The sequence below is a fragment of the Gopherus evgoodei genome, chromosome 2 (genome assembly GCF_007399415.2).
Source record: "Gopherus evgoodei ecotype Sinaloan lineage chromosome 2, rGopEvg1_v1.p, whole genome shotgun sequence".
In the NCBI taxonomy this organism is placed as follows: Eukaryota; Metazoa; Chordata; order Testudines; family Testudinidae; genus Gopherus; species Gopherus evgoodei.
This window is the reverse complement of record NC_044323.1, coordinates 17,404,742-17,428,092: the sequence shown is the minus strand read 5'-3', so window position 1 is coordinate 17,428,092 and position 23,351 is coordinate 17,404,742. Positions and strand designations below refer to the sequence as shown.

Sequence of the window (23,351 nt, the reverse complement as noted above, 5' to 3'; positions counted from 1 at the left end):
CCTTTGCTGCTGCCTTGGGGACTGGTAAGAATCCCTCTGTAAAACTTTCTATACTTTTATTTTATTATTTTAGCTGCTGGCTCTGTTTCCCCAGCACACAGACTCAAGCTAAACCTTGGTCTGTGTCTTAAAACCTCTCTTAAACTCCAGGGCTCTTTGCCACTAAAAATAAGTTTGTGCCGCTGCTAAGCTCTGCTCCTGTGGGCTTTGCCTTGGGGCTCTCTGCTTTCAGCTGTATCCACCGCTGTAGCCACCATCCCTTGGCTTCCTTGGGAGCTGGGTGCTGGACACATACCACTCTGCCCTCTGTAACCTCCCCATAGCATAAGGTGCACCATAGGTCTTGTTTTTTTTAAGTTTAATAAGTCATAGTTTGTTAAGATTGTAGAGCTTGTAAGTTTCAACTGCCTTGTTATAGTTTACTGTTTTGTTGCTCCTATAGTTGCTTGTTATAGCTTTGCTTAGAATTGTGATATTTGTTGTTTTGCCTAGTCGTTGGTTAAGATAGACAAGGTTTTTTGCTGCTTAAATCCACCTTCCTGCTGTCCCGATCTCTCCCTGAACTTTCCCATGTCTGTTTTTCCCCCGCTCCAATCTCCCCCTCTGTGTGCTCCTCCATGTCTCCCTGTTATAACCCTTTGCTGCTTTTCCCCCGCATCTGCACTCCCTCCGAACTTCCCAAACCCCTTGCTGCTTCTCACCCTGTGAAACTTCCCAAACCCTTTGCTGTTTTTTTTATCTTTGTTTTTGGTGTCCACTTGTTGCTTAAACCTCTCTCTAGCCCTTCTTTACACTTCTCCGCTGCCCCTCCCCTACCAAAGATCTCACTGCTTCCAGCCGCTTATCTGCATACCACTAATCACTCACCCCTCCCGTTTCTTGACCCAGCCTTTATATTGATATTGTATTGTTGTACTGTAACTCACCTTTTACTTGTAATTATAACATCCCATTGGTTACCTCCACTTTTCTGATATATTTTGTATTTACATTGATGCCACTGTGTTACATTGTGTATATAGCTATTAACTCATATAGAAGCTACCATTTTATTTTGCATTTCTTTTGGGTACGCTTTGCATTTCCACACTGTATCTAGAGTTGCTTATTGATTGTACTGTATCCCATTGTGCTGAACCCCACTTGCTGTAGCCCACTATTAGAACTCCCTACACTGTTCAATAAGAAGAACCCCCTCCATCGTTGCCTATTGTAAACACCCTATACACCCCATCCCATCGTATTTCATTATTAAATTCCCACCACTTCCTTTTTTTTCCTTTAATAAAGAAATTAATTGGAACCCCAGCTGTGTGGTAATTGCTCCCCAAGATCCCATATACTTGCAGGCAGGGACACTGAGTTACTACAGAGAATTCTTTCCTGGGTGCTGGCTGGTGAGTCTTGCTCACATGCTCAGGGTTTAGCTGATCGCCATATTTGGGGTCGGAAAGCAATTTTCCTCCAGGGCAGATTGGCAGAGGCCCTGGAGGTTTTTCGCCTTCCTCTGCAGCATGGGGCATGGGTCACTTGCTGGAGGATTCTCTGCAGCTTGAGGTCTTCAAACCACAATTTGAGGACTTCAATAACTCAGACATAGGTTAGGGGTTTGTTATAGAAGTGGATGAGTGAGATTGTATGGACTGCATGATGCAGGATGTCAGACTAGATGATCATAATGGTCCCTTCTGACCTTAAATCTATGAGTTTATGAGTCTATGAGTAGGGCCATATGGGCCTCTAGCAGGGGGACACAAAAGGCCTGGTATACACTGTCACAACATCCCAGAATGATGATTGCTTTTTTTTTTTTTGACATGGTATTACATTGTTGACTCATATTTAGCTTGTGATCGACTAGAACCCCTCTGCAGGACTTCTTCTCATGCAGCCCATTTTGTATTTGTACATTCAATTGTTCCATCCTAAGTATAGTACATTGCATTTGGCCTTATTGAATTTCATCCTCTTTATTTCAGATGATTTATCTCCAGTTTGAATTCTCACTCCATGCTCCAAAGAACTTGCAACCCCTTAACTTTGTTTTTTAGTTTAGTTTTGTTTTTCTGTTTATAAGCAGAGTCTTCTGTAATTAAGTTTTTATTGAAATAGATTTTCCTTCGTTGCGCTCACACATAAAAAATACATGTAGTCTCCAGGCAGAAGAGGCTAAAATGGCTGAAAGTGTGAAAAGGAAGGTGGGTGTGGGTGTGTACTATATATAGGGTTGCCAACTTTCTGATTGCAGAAAACTGGACACCTTTCCCCTGCCCACTGCCCTGCCCCTTCCCCAAGGCCCTACCTCTGCTCACTCCTTCCCCTCTTCCTCCATCGCTTGCTCTCCCTGACCCTTGCTCACTTGCTCATTTTCCCCTGGCTGGGGCAGGGGGTTGGGGTGCAGGAGGGGGTGAGGGCTCCAGCAGGTGTGCGGGCTCTGGAGTGGGGCCGAGGGGTTCAGAGTGCAGGGGGGGCTCAGGGCTGAGGCAGGGGGTTGGGGTATGGGAGGGGCAGTGGGGTGCAGACTCTGGGAGGGAGTTGGGGTATGGGAGGGGCTTCAGGGTGCAGGGCAGGCTCTGGGCGGTGCTTACCTGAGGCAGGTCCCAGAAGCAGCACCATGTCCTCTGGCCCCTAGGCACAGGGGCAGCCCGGGAGTTTTGCATGCTGCTCTCGCCTGCAGGCACTGCCCCACAGCTCCCATTGGCCATAGTTCCCTGCCAATGGGGGTGGCAGAGCCAGCGCTTGGGGCAGGGGCAGCATGTGGAGCCTCTTTGGCCACCTCTGTGTCTAGGGGCCACAAGGATGTGTCACCGCTTCCTGGGAGCCACACGGAGCCAGGAAAGGCAGGGAGCCTGCCTTAGCTCCCCGCATACCATCAACCAGACTTTTAAAAGCCCAGTCAGCAGTGCTGACCAGAGCCACATGTGGTCCCTCTTCAACCAGGTGTTCTGGATGAAATCTGGATACCTGGCAACCCTAATTATATAATGTAAGTAGTATAAGGGCCCTACCATCAATCAAACCGTAACCCCGCCCCTAACCCCGCCCCTTGACCCCTCTAGTCCCTCCCACCTGTCACCAGAAGTCCCACCCTATGGGGGTATTACTTCCGGGGTCAATATGGCCACATGACCGGAAGCAAAGTGGGTCATGTGACCCCTCTAAGAACTCCTCCCACCACCCTCTACCAATCAGGAAGGGTTTCCTCCCGAAAGGACCACCCCAAGAGGAGATTTGACCAATCAGGGCAACTTCTGGGGGCGGGTGACCTATCTAGAAGTGGGTCATGTGACCCCTCTAAGAACTCCTCCCACCACCCTCTACCAATCAGGAGGGGTTTCCTCCCGAAAGGACCACCCTGAGAGGAGATTTTGACCAACCGGGGTGACCCCTCTAAGAACTCCTCCCAAGGCCCTCCGCCAACCTGAGTGGAGCACCAATACCCCATAAGTACCAGCGCCGAACAGAGGAGGCCATTTTTCTTACCAAGGACACGTGTTTTAGAAAGCGTGGAAAGGCTGCTCAGAGGAAAACATGGACTCCTTTACCACCCCCATTAGAACTTCAGACTTTGTTTTACCCCCGAGAGTCTTTGACCGTCCACGGAGAAAACATTACATCAGCGACAGTTCTGAGGAGGAGGTTGTGACCGCGGGGAGCCCTTTGGCCCAGCCATTGTTGGATATGCCGGAATCTGACCCCGAAACTCTTGTGAGACATCCCAAAGAGCCTGATGGCCTCTCTTTGTCCAACCCCTCAGATCGCCACTTGGGAGAGTCACCGGTGGACAAGGCAAATGGAAAAGATGGCACTCAGGTAAATGAATGATTAAGAAACGGCGGTGGGGGGGTGATGAGACTAGGAACCGGGGGGTTGTGTAAATTAAAAAAAAAACCAGCAGCTTAGGTACTTACACTGTTTCTTTTTTGAAAAATCTTTTAGCAGCTCAATGATGCCTTTCTAGAGGACCCAGAGCCCCTGGACAGCGTTGCATCAAGCAGCGAAGATGAACCGGGCCCACCATGTTTTTGCTCAACACCAATACAAATTGTTGAAGAGGGCTCCGAGGATGATGGGTTTGAAGAGTTTAGGAGGAGGCTAGGCACAGAACTGTCCGAGCCAGTGCCACGTCATGAGCGTAAAAAAGTTATGCGGATTATTGTACGCGTTGCTGTTTATGCTGTCCTTAAACACTGCCTTAGGGAAAAGCTTTTTGAAGATTGTGAGGGCTGTGTCATAGATGCGCCAGCCCAACGGCACCATGACTGTGTGACTTGGACTTCAGTGGATATAAACTGCAAGCTCCGGGCCCTGTGTGCTGAGCTGTGTTTGGAAAGCTTACTAAACACTGTTATTGCCATAGGTTATGCTATGCAATGTCTGTGCCTAACCCAAGAACATTTAGCACAAGGGGTGACTTTGATAAATGCTGTGCAATTCAGTGGAGACCCTGACCGTGTTTTAAAGAAAATGACCAAGCCGGAAGATGCCTGCTTACAACGTTATATTGACTGTCTAGTTCGCACAAGAAGTTACAGAACCCTGCTTAAGAAAAAGACTATTTGTAAGAAATCTAAAAGGATTAAGTTAGAGAATGGTGAGGGTGCAAACATGCGATATAAAACTTGGTAGCTGTAAATTAAAAAAAAAGGGGGGGGGCTTTTGTGACTATCTGTGTTTTGTTAGAAGGCTTTTGGCCCTTAAGTTTTAATGAAGCATCTTGGTTTGTTTTTAAGAAGTTGTATATCTTTTTAAAATAAATAAATAGTTTTTGTGAGAATTAGTTTGTGTGTGTGTGTGTGTGTGTGTAAAAGACATTCATGTATAGCAAAAAGCTGAAATGCATGTTGTGGGAGGGGAAAAAATCCTAAAAACCAACCAAGATAGTTCAGACATGTTTGAGTATAATACAGTTGTTACGGAGAGCTGCTTTTACCAGCAGGACCAAATATTGTTTTTTTTTCATCCCCTGTCCCTAAGTGGCTCTCTCAGGGATTGAACTCCCAACCTTGGGTTTACCAAGCCATTACTTAAGCCACTGAGCTATCCTGCTTGTTGAAATAAATAGGTTTAAGCACACACCCCATGCTCACTGAATAGCCAGCATGTTTGCAATTATTTACCTTTGTTCCTATAGGGTTACAATTGATTAGTGAGTTGGATGGTGAGTTCTGATTAATATGAAATAAAACCTTAGGAACGCTATTGGACAGTTTAAATGTAACCCAGGGGTAATGGTGAAGCACTATTGGGCAGTTTAAAAGACCCAGGAGTTGGTGGAATGCTATGAGTCATTCTTGCTAGAATAACACCCCACCCCCCAAACTTTAAGCATGAAAGAAACAACCAACCCCAAGACATTAACTGATATTGCAAAAGGGGACCCTGCACTTGGAAATGGGGTACTGTTTAATACTGTAAGAAAGCCATAAATGTATTTTAACTTACAGGGGTGGAGGAAGCCCTATTGTGTATGTAGCATGGTTCCCACAACAGAGATACAAAAGGGTGTTCTGCAGAATCTATTATTTGAGAGCTGTGGTGATTAAATTAACCTGTTAGCAACTATGTTGAAACAATGGGGCTAAGAGGGTATAAAAACCTTAGGTATGCTGCAGTCTGTCCTTTTAACAGAAAATCTCTTTATATAACTGCTGGACTGCAAAAAGAGGTAAGCTTGCTGTCTCTAACTCTGAAACTAATGCCACTTTTTGCCCATGCTGTCTTTACTAAATAATGGTGCCTATCCTTATTGCAGTGTGATCTGTTTTAGCATGGAACCAGTAACTTCAAACTGCATTTTACCACCAGGCTAAGGTAAAAACCATTTTAACTATAGTTAGCTTAATACTGTTACAGTCTCTTACAGACACACCCCAGTCCATCTAGAGGCCCAAAACTTTGACTGGTGGACAAGCCTGTCTTTTCTAGCATGGTGTACTGGGAACCAAGAGGGATGTGGAAAAAGTGTGTGTGGCTGCAAGCATGATTTGGTGTGTGTGTTATAAAGCTGGGATTGGGGGGGGGGGTGGCAAGGGGGATTTGTGAAGGCATAGGTTTTTTTAAAAAAGTATTTGGTTTGTTTTAAACAGGTTTTTTTGTTACTGTACATAATGTGGTGTGTGTTTAAAAATGGGCTTTGAGGGGAAAAGGCCCAAACACATAGGCTTTTAAATGCAGGGGAGGTTTGCAACTGGTTTTTAAATGCATGTGGGCTTTTGAAAAGTGTGTGATATAAAGCTGTGTGTGTAAGGCATAGGTTTTTTTTAAAAAGTATTTGGTTTTCACTGTGCATAATGGATTTTTAAAAAGCAGTTTTTGGTTTTTATTTTGTAAAATAAGATGTTTATTGTAGGGCCAGAAATGGATTATTTTGTTGTAAAGCTATGATTTTTTAAATAGAAAAACACCCTGCTGAATGAATATATATAATTTAAGTTTTACAAGATGGTTTTATGTGTTTGCTCCACAGTACTGTCAAAACATGACCAGAGGGAAAACAAACTCAAAAGAAAAAGAGAGGAGACAGCTGAAAAGGAAAATTCACCAGCATCAGTGACTGATGGACGGATGAAGCCTAGTAAATATATTTTGCTTATTGGTTTAGTTGTTCTATGAGGTTTTGTATTTTAAGTAAATACATAGGTGTGGGTGAGAGAGAGATGGTAAAATTCAGTTTTTGTAAACTGTTATGGTTTTTTTCCCCTCATAGGCATGGACAACCTTTCTGAAAATGCTGTAGTCAGCGCTACAAGCACACCTCCTCCAGAAGAACCACCAAAGAACCAAAAATCTGCTTTGAGACCTTTATCAACGCAAAACAGCACTGAAGTGCAGATGAAGCATCCGGGCAGCCCAGACCTCATATACGTGAAACCCAAGGACAAAACAAAAGACTCTGGTAAAAAGCAACCACACAAACACAACTCCAGTTGCTCAGCGGCTACAGCCACACCAAGCCCTGAGAAAACTGTGAAAGAAAATGCCCACGTTCACAAACCCAGAGCACGCACTCTAGGGGTTCTGAAGGTGCGCAAACCTGGAGCATGTGGTGTATGGGCTCCATATAAAAAACCACGGACTAGAAGCTTCTGCGATGCCAAGGTGTTGCAACCACACAAACACAATTCCAGTTCCTCAGCGGCCACCGCCACAGCAAGCCCTGAGAAAACTGTGAAAGAAAATGCCCACGTTCACAAACCCGGAGCATGCGCTCTAGGGGTTGTGAATAAAACACCGAGCACTGACAAAACATTCTCCCAAAACCATAAGCTCGCCACAGCTCCCCCAAGTTCTAGTGTTTGGGAAGAGTTTGATGCTTCCATCAGAAAAGTGATGGATGCTGTATCCTCGAGGAGTCTAAAAGAATGGCCTTCTAGAAAGACTTGGGAAAAATATGATGCTTTGTTCAGAGCAATGTTAAAAGACAGGAGGGCTGAAAAGGGTGTCTCTGAGCAGGCATGACTAGTCGTGGAAAGGGGCCTGGGTAAAAGGGGCACCCTCCAGGGTACACATCAGCTTATGTGTAAACAAAAGGGGGGACAGCGCTTGAGGGATAAACAGATGGCTGCCAAAAAGTTTCAGGCCAGGGTGGCTGTAAAAATCTTAAAAAGGGCTAAAGAGGTAATGAGGAAAAAAAACCAAAGAGAGATGCCTCCTACTGGAGGCTCTCAGACTGGCTTCTCTGAAAATGGGGAGATGGAATCAGACTCTGGTTTAGCAAATTCCCCAGAGGGCTCTCTAGACAGGCCCCATTCTACTTCCAATGACCCTCATGGAGGCTTCTCAGAGTTTGACTCCCAAATAGCATCTGATGTAGAAGATCCCGCTAATGATCCCATAGAGGAACCGCCAAGTAACCCCGAAAATGCAGAGGTGTATATGGAAAGAGTGAGAAGTTGGCAACGTGAATTACCTAGATTTGGGGGGTCGGTATATTGTGAGGAATTTCGTTTTGTCAATCTTGAGCAAGTAAATTCAGCTCAGCAGGTTGTTGAAGCCATACACCAGGGAATACAGTTGGTGCTCGATGATCTTAATGATAGGGTAGGCCCTGATGAGTACGTTCAGTTACATTTAGAGAGCCGTAATTTAGCTAACCCTTTGTTTTCAGTCAGAAGAACTAGGGATGAGCTATCTGCTGAGGATTTCTTAAATCAGACCTCAGAGCTGCTACAGAGCAATAGAGAGTTGCATCTCGATGGGACATTGCGCCTTGTTGTGACAGTTGTAAAAAACAGGTGTGGAGGTGCTCGTAGAGTTTTAAATTCTATCCTTAGTAGTCAAATTATTCATAAAAAAAGACAGTGTTTGGTAGACCTGACTTACACCGGTACCAATCTGTGTTTTGCGGATGGCCTTTTGGCCGTCATGTCCGATCGTAAACCTATGGACACGGAATTGTTAGCGGAGGCGAGAAAGTTGCATGAGAAACTGGGGTGGTCAGATCAAAAAAAGATTCTGGTCAGTGACGTAGCAAAGTTTGAACAGCATTTAGGAGTGAACATACACGTGGTGCTATATACGGAAAAAGGTGGCTGGGGCTTTTTTAAAACAGGAGGCCTCACGTACCCCAAGACTTATTTCATCCTGTTGCACGATGAGCATTACTATGGAGTTCTGGATGTGAAAAAGTTGTTCGGAGCGAAAAATTATTGTGAGTTTTGCCACATGGTGTACAGCCACGACCACTCTTGTAGGTATCGTTGCCGCCTCTGCTTGAGTGTAACGTGCTCAGACAGCATGGGCGTGCAGCTGCGGTGTCCTAGCTGTAGACTGTATTGTCGATCCAAAGAATGTTTAGACAGACATGTCGACTGTGCATCAAAAAACCAAGTTGAATGCCTGTCTAAAACTTTGTGTGATAAGTGTCAGTCTTACGTGAACAAGCGGCATAAGTGTAAAGGGAGGCGATGTAAGCAGTGTCAGGGTTTGATTGTTGGTGATGTAGACAGTCACTTTTGTTTTATGGATAGCCTTAGAAAGCCTGAATCCTCAGAAAAGTATATTTTTTATGATTTTGAATGCATGCAGGAGACTGGGTTGCACACTCCCAATTACATTTTTGCTATGTCCTTAAATCCAGAAAAATCCTGGGAATTTAAGGGCGATGAGTGTCTGTCTGTCTTTGTTAAGACCTTTATCGGCAAAGAGTTTCGCGACTACACGTTCCTAGCGCACAATTCCAAAGGTTATGATGTGTACTTCATCGTTAGGCAGTTACTGAAGGAAAAGATGTGCATAGAACTGATCACTCAGGGTAGTAAACTAATGTGCATGGAAGTGAAGGCCCTGGGGATTCGTTTTATAGACTCTTTAAACTTCTTGCCCATGAAGTTTAGCAAGCTACCGCAGGCATTGGGATTTGAAGGGTGCAAAGGTTATTTTCCACATTTTTTTAACACTGTAAAAAATCAAAATTATGTGGGACCTATGCCCAGTGTGGCACACTATGGTGTAGAAAGCATGATGCCCAGGGAGAAAACAGAGTTTCTCGACTGGTATCAGGACCACAGTTCTGAGGTGTTTGACTTGCAGAAAGAGCTCGCTTATTACTGTCAGCAGGATGTCAAAATTTTGAGACAGGCTTGTATTCTATACAGAAAAGAAATCATGACAATGACGGAGAAGGGAGATGTAGTAGAGAAAGAACCTGGTAAATTCACCGAAGTAAAACTGTGCATAGATCCATTCCAGTACATAACACTGGCATCTGTTTGCATGGCTATGTACAGGTTTATGTTTTTGGAGCCTAACACAGTAGCTCTTCTTCCTCCAGACAACTATCACAGGCAGAAAAAGAGATATTCAACCCCATCTATTCAGTGGCTGTTGTATATCTCTTACAAAGAAAATATACAAATACGGCATTCTTTACAGGGTGGGGAACTACAGGTAGGCCCCTACTTTTTAGACGGTTATGCCGATGTGGATGGGGTACGCACAGCCTTTGAATTTAATGGATGTTTTTTCCACGGCTGTGTCACCTGTTAGTATGAAAAAGCACAAAATCCTATGACGGGGACATCTTTTGGGTTTCTTTATTATAAGACGAAGCTCAAAGCTGACTATCTGAAACCACTTGGTTTTGTAGTGAGGACTCTTTGGGAGCACGAGTGGGAGGTGATGAAATAAACAGACAGGGAGTTGGCAGACTTTTTAAACTGAGCCCAGTTACCCCAGCCTCTTGTGCCTAGAGATGCTCTTTTTGGGGGGAGAACAAATGCTATCGGCCTGTATTACAAGCCTAACCCCGGGGAAGAAATCCACTATTATGATTTTACCAGCCTGTACCCTTTCGTAAACAAAACCAAAGAATACCCTATCGGACACCCCAATATACTTTATGACAAATTTGGACCCCTGGCAAATTATTTTGGAATTGCAAAAGTTAAAGTTTACCCCCCACGAGGTCTCTTTTTTCCATTGTTACCCGTCAGAGTGGGTGGCAAGCTTATGTTCCCGCTATGCCAACCCTGTGCGGAAACCGAGCAGCGGGAGACATGCACCCATACTGACGAGGAGCGGGCCATCCTGGGGACTTGGTGCACGGTGGAATTGAACGCGGCTATAGCGAAGGGGTACGTGGTGGCTAAAATCTATGAAATCTGGCATTTTAATGAAAAATCTAAAACTCTTTTCAGAGTACATAAAATTACACCTCCGCCAGAAACAAGAGGATTCAGGGTATCCTAGTTGGTGCACCAACGAGGAAAAACAAAATAAGTACATTAGCGATTTCTACCAGAAAGAAGGCGTGCGTTTACGCCAACATGAGATCAGATCAAACCCTGCTAAACGCCAAATCGCTAAACTGTTTTTAAATTCTCTGTGGGGTAAATTCGGCCAAAGAACCAACCTACCCAACACCAGCATCGTGAGAGACCCTGACGAACTCTTGCAGTACCTATTTTCCCCCAATTACAAGGTTTCATCCTGCGAGTTTATCGATGATGAAACAGCGTGCGTGTCTTGGAAGCACGCAAAAGAACGGTACTCTGTCTCTGGCAATACCAATGTTGTCATAGCCTGTTTCACCACCGCTTATGCCCGCTTAGAATTATACAGTCTGCTAGACGGTTTGCAAGAGCGGTGCCTGTACCACGACACTGACTCGGTGATATTTGTGAAAAGGGAGGGTGCCTGGAATCCCCCTCTGGGGGATTATTTAGGGGAGCTCACAAGTGAGCTCCCGCCAGATCAACACATCACTGAGTTTGTGTCGGCAGGCCCAAAAACGTATGGGTATAAGCTGTCTGGAGGAAAGGCCTGTATAAAAGTCAAAGGTATTACCCTAAACGTAGCAAACTGTGAAAAAATCAACTTTGACAGTTTAAAAGATCTAGTCCTGGACTACTGCACGGGTCTGCGAGATAACAAAAACACCTCAAAAAAGATAGAGGTGCAGCAGCCCTCTATCGTAAGAAACAAAAACCAGTGGCAAATAGAAACAAAAACCCTTAAAAAAACACAAAAAGTGGTTTATAACAAGAGGGTCCTAGGAAAAGGTTTTAAAACCCTGCCCTACGGCTTTTGAAAAAAATGGATATGAGGTGGAAACACTCCTTTTCCACAATTCTTGCGGGGCCTAGTAACTGCGGAAAAAGTTACTTTATAAAAAATGTGTTGAATAATGCCAAACAAACACTATCTGTTATGCTTGAGAATATCGTGTGGTGTTATAGTTGTTGGCAACCTCTGTATAAAGAATTGCTCTGTAAATATCCCTTTATCAATTTTATGGAGGGGTTGCCTGATGCTTTGGATGATGACAGTTTGTTTCCTACTAATAAAGTAAATATGGTTATTATAGATGATCTGATGAACTCTGCTTGTGAAAGCGATGAAATCGAGAAAGCTTTTACCAAGTACGTGCATCACAGAAACCTGAGCATTATGTATATAGTTCAGAACGTATTTTGTCAGGGAAAAAAGAGTCGCACAATTAACCTAAACACAAAGTACATGGTTCTGTTCAAAAACCCCAGGGATAAATTACAAATCGCTACGCTCGCTCGGCAAATGTACCCTGGCAAAGCTCAATTCTTTCTAGAAGCTTTTGAGGATGCTACCAAAAGACCTTATGGCTACCTGGTGGTGGATTTAAATGCTTCCACACCGGAAGCTTATAGACTAAGAACCGGTCTTTTCCCTCCAGACTGGCCAGTGGTTTATACTTTAAAAAAAACAACAGCTGGATATAAAAAGAAATGACTTATCGGCACGTCCCTTTTTAACAGCTGGGACTGCTGACTGAAAACATGTCTAGCTGCGTGAAGAGAAACCTGGGCCTTTTAAAATTACTTAGCAAATCGTCCCCGCAGCAAAGGAAGGCTATTCTGTGTTCGGCCTCTGACGATCTAGTAGTGGCCATCTCAGAAATAGCGCTCAATACCTTAAAAGGAAACATACCTTTAACACAAAATCAAGTGCGTGTGTTGAAAAAGAAACGCACGCTTATAAAAACTTTGTGTAATAAGAGCGTTTCACTTAAAAGAAAAAAGCATCTGGTAAAGCAGTCTGGGGGGTTTATTGGGCCTCTGTTAAGTTTTGCTATCCCTCTGATAACAGGGCTTTTAACTAATCGATAATGGAGTATGCAGAAAAAATGTACCTGGTGCCCAGCCACCAGTTGGAGCAATTAAGGGCTCCCCCTCCAGCAGAGGAAAATATCAGAACAACAGCAACTCGCTTACTGGACGCTGAAATGAAGTCTGTTCTTCAAAGAACTGACCTGGCCGAATACGAAAAGGCTAAACTTTACAGCGCTGTGCTTCAAAGGTACCTAACGTACGTGAAGCAAAGCGATGCGGATAAAGGGAAAATAAGTCTGTTTCTACCGGAACAGGAACAAAGCATAACTGCCAAACCCCCAGAAACACCAAAGAACTCAGACTCTGTTGCTCAGGAGGTGCTGGATAATGTGAATAAGCGTTATAAAAAAAATACAATAGTATTGCTAAATAAACTGGGGCAGGATAAAAATCTCTCTTCATGGAACGATAAAGGGTCTTTTGTGTACAAAGGCTCTGTGGTTAATGGTTCTAACATGCTTGACTTAGTCAGGGCTGCCACCCAAACTCGCTCTGTACCTAGCAAACGTGTACCTAAAGGATGGGATGTGTTTATGAATGCCATGGCGGAACTGAACGTACCATCTTCTGTCACGGGCAATGCAGCCAACAGAGACCTTTTGGAATGCCTCAAGGCCTCGACTGCTGACACCGGGGTGGATCAGGAATCCGTGACCCCTTTTTTTGCCCTATTAAAAAAAAAAAAAGATTGGCTAAAAGAGCCCAATGGCTCAGTGTGTAACGTTTTTCACATTCTAAAAATTTTAAAACTTGTAATGTTTTGCTTTAAATAAAACATTTCTAGATTTTTTTTTTAAAAATCTGTGTAATTTTTTCAATTGGTCATTTTAAAAAAACAAACAAACATCAATTTCTTTAAACCCCTAACCTGGGGTGCTTTATTGGGTAACATGGCTATAAAAATCATTACAAGATACACATGTCTGGGCTTGTTGAAACATGTTTTGAGCAAGGCTAGGCATGACCAAAAATTTAAATTTATTTTTTACAAAATTTATCACCATCCGGTCATTTTGCACTAAGTCATCAGAATACAATTTTAAAATCCGGTCAAAAGATAAACCCTTGCTACGATGATGTAAAAAAACCAGGCAGTGATAGCCACAGGCGACGGAGCGGGGGTCTTGTAATTGTCTATTGTGAAACACCATGTCTGTGGCATTTTTGTTTAAAAATTTCATAATGCTTTTAGGAAACAACACGCTGTTCGGGGGTTGGCCATATGAGTCAAAAAACTCTCCATGGTTATGCTCCGCCAGATACAGGGCGAGCCAGTGTTCACCCGGTTGGTTGTGTGGATGCGTGTTCACCACCAAACCTACGGCTTGCTTCCAGGGAGCCAATCACAAGGGAACACATCTAAAAAATTCTTTTTCGTGTAAGGATCCGTTGATAAGACACGTGAGAGCTGCATGGTGTCCATGTTCACATGTAGTCAAACAGAACGTTTCTTCTCTGATTTATTTCTATGACATTGTCAAAAACTCCATACACAATCATATTGACGGTAACCGTTAAAGCCTTTCCAAACCGTATTTCTGCTCCCAGGTTCCCAGTTTTAATCAGGGAATAGTGATCTGCGCATTCCTGGTCGGGAGACAGGTCAAAGGCAAACAAGGTGTAACCCTGTGCAAACTCCTCACGGTCGATTAACAGAGAACGATCTTTCATGTGTTTACCAGCTGTCTGTACCAGATTCATGTATTCTCTCACGCAGCGTCCTGCCTCGAAATCCAGTTGCAGAGGCTTGGTCGGTACCTGTTCACCATCCACATACAGGGCCACAAAATTAATATCGTAATGTTTAAAATGAAAGGGATTTTTAGTGTAACTGCCGCTAAAGGCATCGTTATCCACAAATCCTAGGACAAGCATTTTGGGTAACTGTCCCAAGAACAGGTTTTCCTGGTTACTGACCTTGCTGCCTGCAGGGATGCTAAACACTTTCATTCCCACACGGTCCACGGGGTATTTAGCATTAGCGGCAAGCAGGGCCTCCGCATGCCCCAAACGGACACCCGGGGCCACCCGTACTTTCTTCACAAAAAGGGACGCTGATACAATGCGCAGTTTAAAGCCTTCAGCCGCACTGCCCATTAAACAGAAGGCGTCTTTACTGCATGTCAGTTTAATTTTCACATCCACTCCGTTTAACAAAAGTTTTTCTTGAAAAAACAGGTCACTATGTAGATGGCCCAGCAGCTCTACCGTTCGGCTCTGGGCCGTCAGCTTTGCACGCTTCACAAACCCTAGATTCTCTCCATCCAACTCTGTTTTTTCATGTTGTCCAGCAGTGTCTTTGTAAAACAGGCCGGCAGAAAATTGCGTGGCGAGGGTGTCATCGCTGTAATTGAGCACTGATTCTATAAAGGCCCTGTAAGGGTAACAGTTGTTGCTTTGGCTTACAAGGCGGTCTCCCAGCGTAACATCCAACTGACTGAAAATAGAAGCCACGGGGTAATTCACCAGGCCCACTTCGGCGTCCGCAGCAAGTTCAGTTCCGTCTCCTTTTACAATCTTGCAACACAGGTAAAGCAGCGTGTTGTTTAAATCCATATAATCTATGCCATTCCCTGCTATAAAAAAGTCAATGGGGGCAGACTCCGTAACGGCCGATAGAGGTGGCACCTCAATGTAAATGCTTTTCTCGATGCTGGTCTGCGTAGGGGCTATTTGAAACAAGTCTAGTTCGGATTTGGTGCACTCTTCAGACCCGCAATGAACAAAAGCCATATTGATTAAAATATGTCTCTTTTACCAGGCAGAGCACGTCTCCTCTTTTGCCTAGGCTGCTTCTTGGACTTTCGTTTATGGCCGGCCCTGCGTGTCAAAGCCCTTCTTTTAAAAGGTTTTGGGGGACCTGTGCGTCGCGGGTATGACATATTTCTCTTTCTTTTCTTCCTCCTTTTAATGTACATCAGCCCCGATCCTTCCTGTGAAGCTGTATTCCCCACCTTCTCCAGAACAGCACGGGAGACATGACCTACCACATCTTTAGCTATGTTTTGAGTGGCGGTTTTTACGTGGGGCTTAATAATCTCTAGCCCCCTCCTCAAAAGCGGTACAGCTTTTCGAAAGAGGCTACAAAATATTCCACCCACACCAGCCCCGTACATCACGGGGGCCCCATGATATCCAGGAAGGGCGTATCCAGCCTGGGCTTTGTAATAGTTCCTGCAGATGGTGGGGTCGCCATAATTTTTTAGGATCGCCATAATAGTGGGTTTTTTTGCTTTTTAGAAACCTCGCTCTCTCCGCGGTCGCAAATGCAGCTTGATGGTCACCTTGCCGAAGCGAAATGAGACATGTCTGTTCTGATCTGTCTTTATTTCAATGGTAATGGTGTCGATGTGGTGTTTACTAACAGGAACGTAATGAGGTTTATCATAGGTGATGGTAACAAACTCATTGTTCCTTCCTTGGACAGGGACGCAGCATAACAGGGGAACAGAAAAGTCCCCCACAAACTGGTGTTCTACAATATCCGTGTACAGATACAAGGAGTTAAAACCCCCTGTAATGTCTGCCGAGAAGGGAAATTTTTGGACGTTGCGTTTTGGGCCCAAACCCAAAATGTTAGCTAGTTCCCCGCCAGTAGAAAACCCATAGTTAAAATTGGTAGATTTAAGTCTCACTTTTCTACCTACAGGGTCGTAGTTCATGACCATCTCAGGCGGTCCTTGGTGACGAGCCATGGTGCTGTTCATATGCTCCAGTAATTTGGGTATGGTCGAGTAATAACCTCGTCGTAGGATGAAATTCCACTTCGTATCTTCAAAGGTAATTTCAAAAGGGGTGTCTTCATTGATAGTATTCCAGCTGTGTGTGTATTGTATTTCCACTAACCCCACCTCCCAGGCACCCAGGAGATCCAAGGGCTTAATTAGCCGTATTGTAAAGTTCGAGATGGTGTTTTGGGGAAAAACTGCAGAGCTGGCATTGCTGGGCAAAGTGATGTAAAACCCGCCGTTGTTCATTATTATTTTTTCTTCTATCTGTCTTTGCAGGAGGAATTGGTTTTTTGTTTTTTTTCTCTCTTTGGTTTGTGTCTAAATGTCACAGAGTTGAGAAGCTTCCACCCAGCTGTTAAACCTATCAGGCCAACCCAACCATTTTACCAGTAAGTGTTTTTTTCTCCCTTTTCCTTTCTCCGCTAGAATTTTTTCAATCCTGTAAATCCTGTCTCGTTTGGGGTTTACTTTTTGTAATTCTTCAGAGTAAAAAGTTCCAGTAACTGCCTCACCTTCGTAATCTTTTAATTGGTATACAGGTCTTCGGCCCCTGGTTAAGGCTTCATCCACTATGAATATCTCATCGGTAAACGTCTGTTCATAACCTTTTTCAAAAGCGCCTTTGGTTTTAGATAGTCTCACGTGATCGCCTTTTCTAAAAGGGGAAACAACCTGTTTTATTTTAAAACTGTCTCCGTAAACCGTTTTCCACACCTTCAGAGAATTTGAAGGGTTAACATCAATGGGTTTGGTATGTATAGTTCTGTGAAAGCTCTGGTGATAACTCTTTATAAAGTCAGGTAAGACGTCAATGTAGCGAAAGGTGTTATGGGCTGTAAAATATCTCCACATCCTAGTTTTTAAAGTTCTGTTAAATCGCTCCACAACCCCTGCTTTGACTTCATTATTAGTAAGAAAATGGTGAACCCCATGCCGCTTTAACAGTCCACTTAAAGGTTTGTTTAAAAATTCTTTCCCCTGATCGGTTTGTAATTTTTGAGGCACGCAACCTTCGCTGAAAATAGCTTTAAAGGCCTTGGATACCTCACCACTTGTCTTGTCTTTTAGGCATAAGGGCCAGGCATATTTGGATAAAATGTCTATTACTGTTAAGATGTACTTAAAGCCACTGTTGTGTTTGGAGAACTGATGCATATCCACCAAATCTGCCTGCCACTGTGCATCCACGTCTGAAACAATAGTCTTGTTTCTTTTAAAATGTATTCGAGCTGGTTTGTGTAAAGTGTAAGCATCCTGGTCTGAAAGCCAAGCTGTTACCTGTCTTCTATTTAAAGTTTTACTATGCTTTCTGGCCACTTGAAAAAGAGGGTTCACTCCGCCAAAGCTCCCAACTTCCCTGGGATTGTAATATATTTTCTTTAATAGAGCTGTCGGTGTAGACATGACTGTTACTGGTACCGTCTTTTACTACCACAAGTATGAAAGGGGACACGCTCATATTGACACATTTAAATACATTTTATTAATTGCCGGGTTTAACATGATCTTTTACAGCCGCCTGTAAAATGGACGCCATAACTGCTACCATAAGGGAGTCTGAGCTGTTTCATTCTTCCATTTTGTGATTTTCGGCTTCAGATCTGTCTCTCGGATAGCAGTAAAAACAGCTGACGCGCAAGTTCTTAAAGGCCTCTAGAAAGGCATCATCAAGCTCCTGAAAGATTTTCAGAAAAAGAAACAGAGTAAGTACCCCAGCTGCTGGTTTTTTTTTTAATGTACGCAAACCCCCGGTTCCTAGCTTCATTACCCACCCCCTCCTCTACCACCATTTCTTAATCGTTCATTTACCTGAGTGCCATCTTTTCCATTTGCCTTGTCCACCGGTGACTCTCCCAAGCGGCGATCTGAGGGGGTGGACAAAGAGAGGTCATCAGGCTCCTCAGGGTGCCTCACGAGGGTTTTCTGGTCGGTTTCCAATGTATCCATCAACTGGTCGGCCAAAGAGCTCCTCTCAGTCGTTCCCTCCTCCTCCTCAGAACTGTCGCTGGTGTAGGTCCTGCGCCACATAAGTATGGTGCTTGGGTCCAAAACAAAGTCCGAAGTTCTAACGGGGGTGGTAAAGGAGTCCATGTTTTCCTCTGAGCAGTCTTTCCACGCTTTCTAAAACACGTGTCCTTGGTAAGAAAAATGGCCTCCTCTGTTCGGCGCTGGTACTTATGGGGTATTGGTGCTGCACTCGGGTTGGCGGAGGGCCTTGGGAGGAGTTCTTAGAGGGATCACCCCGGTTGGTCAAAATCTCCTCTCGGGGTGGTCCATTCGGAAGGAAACCCCTCCTGATTGGTAGAGGGTGGTGGGAGGAGTTCTTAGAGGGGTCACATGACCCACTTTGCTTCCGGTCATGTGGCCATCTTGACCCCGGAAGTAATACCCCCATAGGGTGGGATTTCTGGTGACAGGTGGGAGGGACTAGAGGGGTCAAGGGGCGGGGTTAGGGGCGGGGTTACGGTTTGATTGATGGTAGGGCCCTTATACTACTAATGTATATATTGTAGGAAAATTACCCATCTAGAGTGGTGACATTTTTCCAAATGTATGAGCTGATCATTGTGCCCACAAAAAACATATTTTCCTGCATACATTTAGGCACATTCCAGAGTTTGCTTATTTATTTGGAGTGGCTGTAGCAGGTAAGCAATAAATTTTTGAAGAGACCACCTATATCTGCCTTCACTCATTTGTCTATTCCATTGTGCATATAGGACAAAACTCTGGCTGGTATGTGTTCATGCATGCCGACCAGTCCTTTGTAAAGTATAACAGAAAATGGTAGCTCTTCTACAAAATTCAACAGAGAATTATATCCTTGCCATAGAGCTTTATCAGATGGTTCAAAAATTCTTTTGAAAGGATACTGCCCTCTATTAAATTCTGTAGAGTTTTAGAGTAATTTCTATAGGACTCTACTTTTCATACCTATTAAATGTTATAGAACTTCCCCTCAGCTTTTCGGCTGAGCCCCATTGAATGGCTCTATAGGGGACCTCATCTTTGCCCAAACTAGTCCTGGGTTAAGCATGGGAATGGGAGCCAGGAACTCTTGAGTTCTAATCAAAGCTTGGCTCCTCCCAAAATGTAGAGCACCCTCAGGGAAAGCAGTAGGAGGAGAACCAAGGATCTGACCAACTGTCTCAGGTCCCCTCCATCATCTGTGAAGTAAGGAATAATGCTGCTTGCTTGCCCACCCCGTAGGTGTTGTTGTAGCTGTATAGGGCCATAGGTGCTTTTCATCTTCAGAGTGCTGTGCAAACATGAGCACTTCTGAACACATAAATGCAAAGTGTAAGTGATCATTATTTTTCACTGTACCTTGAGATCTTGCCTACTGAAATGTAATTATTAAACCCATGGAGTGTTTTTCTTCCTCTGCTTACATAATGAGCTATAAGTGTCTGGTGGCCTGTCAAGGCCACAGTTAGGAACAAGAAATGGATATTGTACTCTCTTTCTCGCTCACACTTAGGGCTGCCAACTTTCTACTCACACAAAACCAAACACCCTTTCCCCACGCTGGTCCTGCCCCTCCTCCAAGGCCCCACCCATGCCTCACCCCTTCTCTGCTCCCTGCTCCATCTTCTTTTCCATCTGTCACTTGTTCTCCCCACTCTCACTCGCTTATTTTCACTGGGCTGGCTCAGAGGCTAGGGTGCAGGAGGAGGTGAGGGCTCTGGCTGGGGGTGTGGGTTCTGGGGTGGGGCCAGAAATAAGGGGTTCAAGGTGTAGGAGGAGGCTCCTGGCTGGGGAAGGGTGTTGGGGTGGGGTGGGGTGGGGGTGAGAACTCAACCTGGGGGTGCAGGCTCTAATGTGGGGACAGGAATGAGGGATTTGGAGTGCAGGAGGGGGCTCTGGGCTGGGGCAAGGGTGTATGGGAGTTAGGGCTCAAGCTGGGGGTGCAGACTCTGGGGTGGGGCTGAGGATGAAGGGTTTGGAGTGTAGGAGGGTGCTCTGGGCTGGGACTGAGGGGTTCAGATGGCAGGAGGGCAGGGGGTTGGGGGTGCAGGGGGGGGACTGAGAGCTCCAGTGTGGGTTTGGGCTCTGGGGTGAGGCTGGGGATGACGGGATTATGGTGCAGGAGGGTCACCAGGCTGGGATCAAGGGGTTCGGAGAGCAGGAGGGAGATATAGGCAGGGGTAGGGGGTTGGGGCCCAGCAGGGGGGCGCTTACCTCAAGCAGCTCCCAGAAGCAGTAGCATGTCCCCTTTCCAGATCCTACGCGGAAGCACAGCCAGGTGGCTCTGCATGCTGCCCTATCCTCAGGCACCACCCCTGCAGGTCCCATTGGCTGCAGTTCCCAGCGGGGTGCTTGGGGCAGGTCAGCATGCAGAGCCCCCTGGTTGCCCCTATACATAGGAGCCAGAGGGGGGACATGCCGGCTGCTTTCTGGGAGCTGTGCAGTGTGGAGGTTTAGCAGGTGCACAGCGCTGCCAACTGGACAGTCAACAGCCTGGTCAGAGGTGCCGATTGGAGCCAGCAGAATCCTTTTTCGACTGGATGTTCTGGTCGAAAACTGGACACCTGGTCACCCTACTCACACTGTGGGCTAATACAGGGAATTGAATTGTTACTGTTCTCACGCTGCCCTGTGCTTGGAGGAGCAATGGTACTGCCAGTCAGAATATCAGGGAGCACTCAGCCTTTGACCTCACTTCTACTACAAGAGACTCTCATACTGCACAGACAAGCAGAAATCTGAGCAGGCCTGACGAGGCTTTTGACCTAATCTCCTTCTCTGCAAAATGGTGGAGTCGTTTTGCTGTATGTCTGCTGCCAAATTCTGCTATTGCTTAACAGGACAGATGTGCTGTCTGTTACCTGCAGCTATTGCTTCCTCTGTTGCTGTGAGTAGTAAAGTTGTCATCAGTGGGTTAACAGGGTTACTCAGGGTATTATGGTTTCCACACACCCTTAACTCTCTATTTAGTTAGTGGCGGACACACACACACTTATAATGAAGTTAAACCAGCCTGCAGTCCTGTGAGTAGACTTATTTTTGTTCCATTGAGTGGTCCTCTTTACAAAACTGTGTGTTTTCATTGTGGTGTTCTGAGACAAACCACTGAGTCTGCAGTCCAGCATGAGACAGTAGCAGGGCATATATGTCTGCTTCTAGCAAAGGCCCCAGCTTCTGGCTCTTTACTCTCACCTTTTCTGCCCTGACTCCAGCACTCCCACAGTTCCCGAGCTACTTCCATAGCCTTCAAGCTGCTGGCACTCTCCCATAGCATATAAAGTTACCTCACATTATTAAGGTGAACTTAGATTAAAAGCAAAATATTATTTATCAAATATATTGTAATAGTGCTGAGAGACCTCCACTAAGCTGGAGGCCCATTGTGCCAGGCATTGCACAAATACATAGCAAATAAGCACTCCTGACCTGGAGATCTTACACTCTAAAAGAAAGAAACCACATGTATCCTCACAAAGGAAGTGACACATTGATAGGGGTGACTTGGTAATGAGCAGAGAACATGTCCTAGGGCTTGAGAAAGCAGTGCCACAGCTCTGGTGCATGAAGAGGATCTGCTGGCAGTTTGGAGAACAATATAACCTTCCCGGTAGGGAACCTGGATAAATCTGAGGTGAGCCTGAGGGAGCTTACATTTCCCTAGGAAAGTGCCCTCTCAGCACGAATGAGTGAGTGCACTTTCACGTGTCCCAAACCTCCACTGGCATTCATTAATGAGAGACTGATACAGGCACAACAAAGTTTTGTTATTTTACATTGTTATAATGTGCCTTACGGTTCTTTAGCTATTGAGCTCCCACCTTTTAGTAACCCCTGGTGACCAGGTCTGCCCCATGTCATGGCTGCTGTGCTGTCACTGTCTGTTTAATATTCTGCACCTGCAGTGGTGCATTGGGGGCGTTCAGAAGTGCAGCAGGTGCACTTGGAAAGTTTGGCACCCAGTCAAGTAGCTGAGGAGAGAGAAACGTCATGGCCCTGCAAATCACAAGCAATGGAGAGAGTAGCTCCATAGGCTTTGTGGCTCATTCCTAGTACTGAAAGGTCGAAGTGTGGCACTGGACCAAATAGCTCTCCTCAGCTGCTAAAATGGGTCCATGTTGTCACTGGAAAGCAGCATTAGGAGTGCACCACCTCTGTGCAGAACATCCATGTACAGGTCTTCCTGCTAGGAGTGTAATTGATCTGTGGGGCAGTGCATAGGGCCACTGCCAGGTCAAGGAGGCAGATGTGCTAAAACAAAGTTCCCTGACTTTTTGACCATGCCCTTGAAGGCCTCTCCGTGCTATTGGTCCTACAAGGTCTCTGGAGTAACCTCTGAGAGCTGGAAAGGGAGCCAGATTTAATTAAGAAAAATGCTCTTGATCAGCATCTTTTCTGCATGTGCATGAGTACAAATGCCAGCCAGAACTTGGCCCATTGTCTTTATTACTGATATTGAAGGTCCAACGGTTGTGGGGATATTACTGTAAATGCTGTTCTGTAACTTTCCAGTAATTTCTTCATGCTAACATGCTTCCTCTTCAGTGCTTGACCGACAGAGAAATGGCAGGGGTCTCCATATTGTGGGGGACATGTAGGAATGTTCAGGAGGGCGGGGCTGGGACTGGAAGCCCCACCCAGTCTTACTCTGCTCCCAGTCCCAGGCCACGCCATAGCTCTGCTCTGGGCCCCAGCCCCACAGCCAACCTCGGCCCCTGGCTGCAGCTCTGCTCCTGGAACCAGCCCCAGACTCGGCCCCTGGCCGTGGCTCCGCTCTCGACTCCACTCCGGGCCCTAACTCATGCCCAGCTTTGGCCCCAACTTTGGCCCCCTTTCTCCTGTTTATCCCGCCCCCGCCCCCCCGAGCCGCAGCCGTGCTCCCAACCCCGGCTCCAGGAAGGAGGCTCGGACATGGGTAAGGGGTGGTGATGTGAAGAGTTTGTGGACCACTGCCATAGGGTGTGAAAAGTGCCCAACTCCAAACCAGTACCCTCAGCTGTTTGATGTGGGGTATATGCAGTTTACACAGAAGGTTTAACTTTCCAATAGATTAGATACAACATGG

At 45.5% G+C, this 23,351-nt stretch overlaps 2 protein-coding genes across 2 annotated transcripts; one reads left to right on the top strand and one right to left on the bottom strand.

The window, feature by feature from the left end:
* Window positions 1–3,531: 3,531 nt before the first annotated feature.
* On the top strand, window positions 3,532–4,629 carry LOC115647289. The gene is made up of 2 exons (XM_030554187.1): window positions 3,532–3,813; window positions 3,940–4,629. Exons 1-2 carry the CDS (start codon window positions 3,532–3,534, stop codon window positions 4,627–4,629), a joined length of 972 nt encoding a protein of 323 aa, XP_030410047.1.
* A 9,386-nt stretch (window positions 4,630–14,015) lies between these two features.
* Window positions 14,016–15,323, bottom strand: LOC115647287 (uncharacterized protein F54H12.2-like). The gene has a single exon (XM_030554185.1). It carries the CDS (start codon window positions 15,321–15,323, stop codon window positions 14,016–14,018), a length of 1,308 nt encoding a protein of 435 aa, XP_030410045.1.
* Window positions 15,324–23,351: the final 8,028 nt, after the last annotated feature.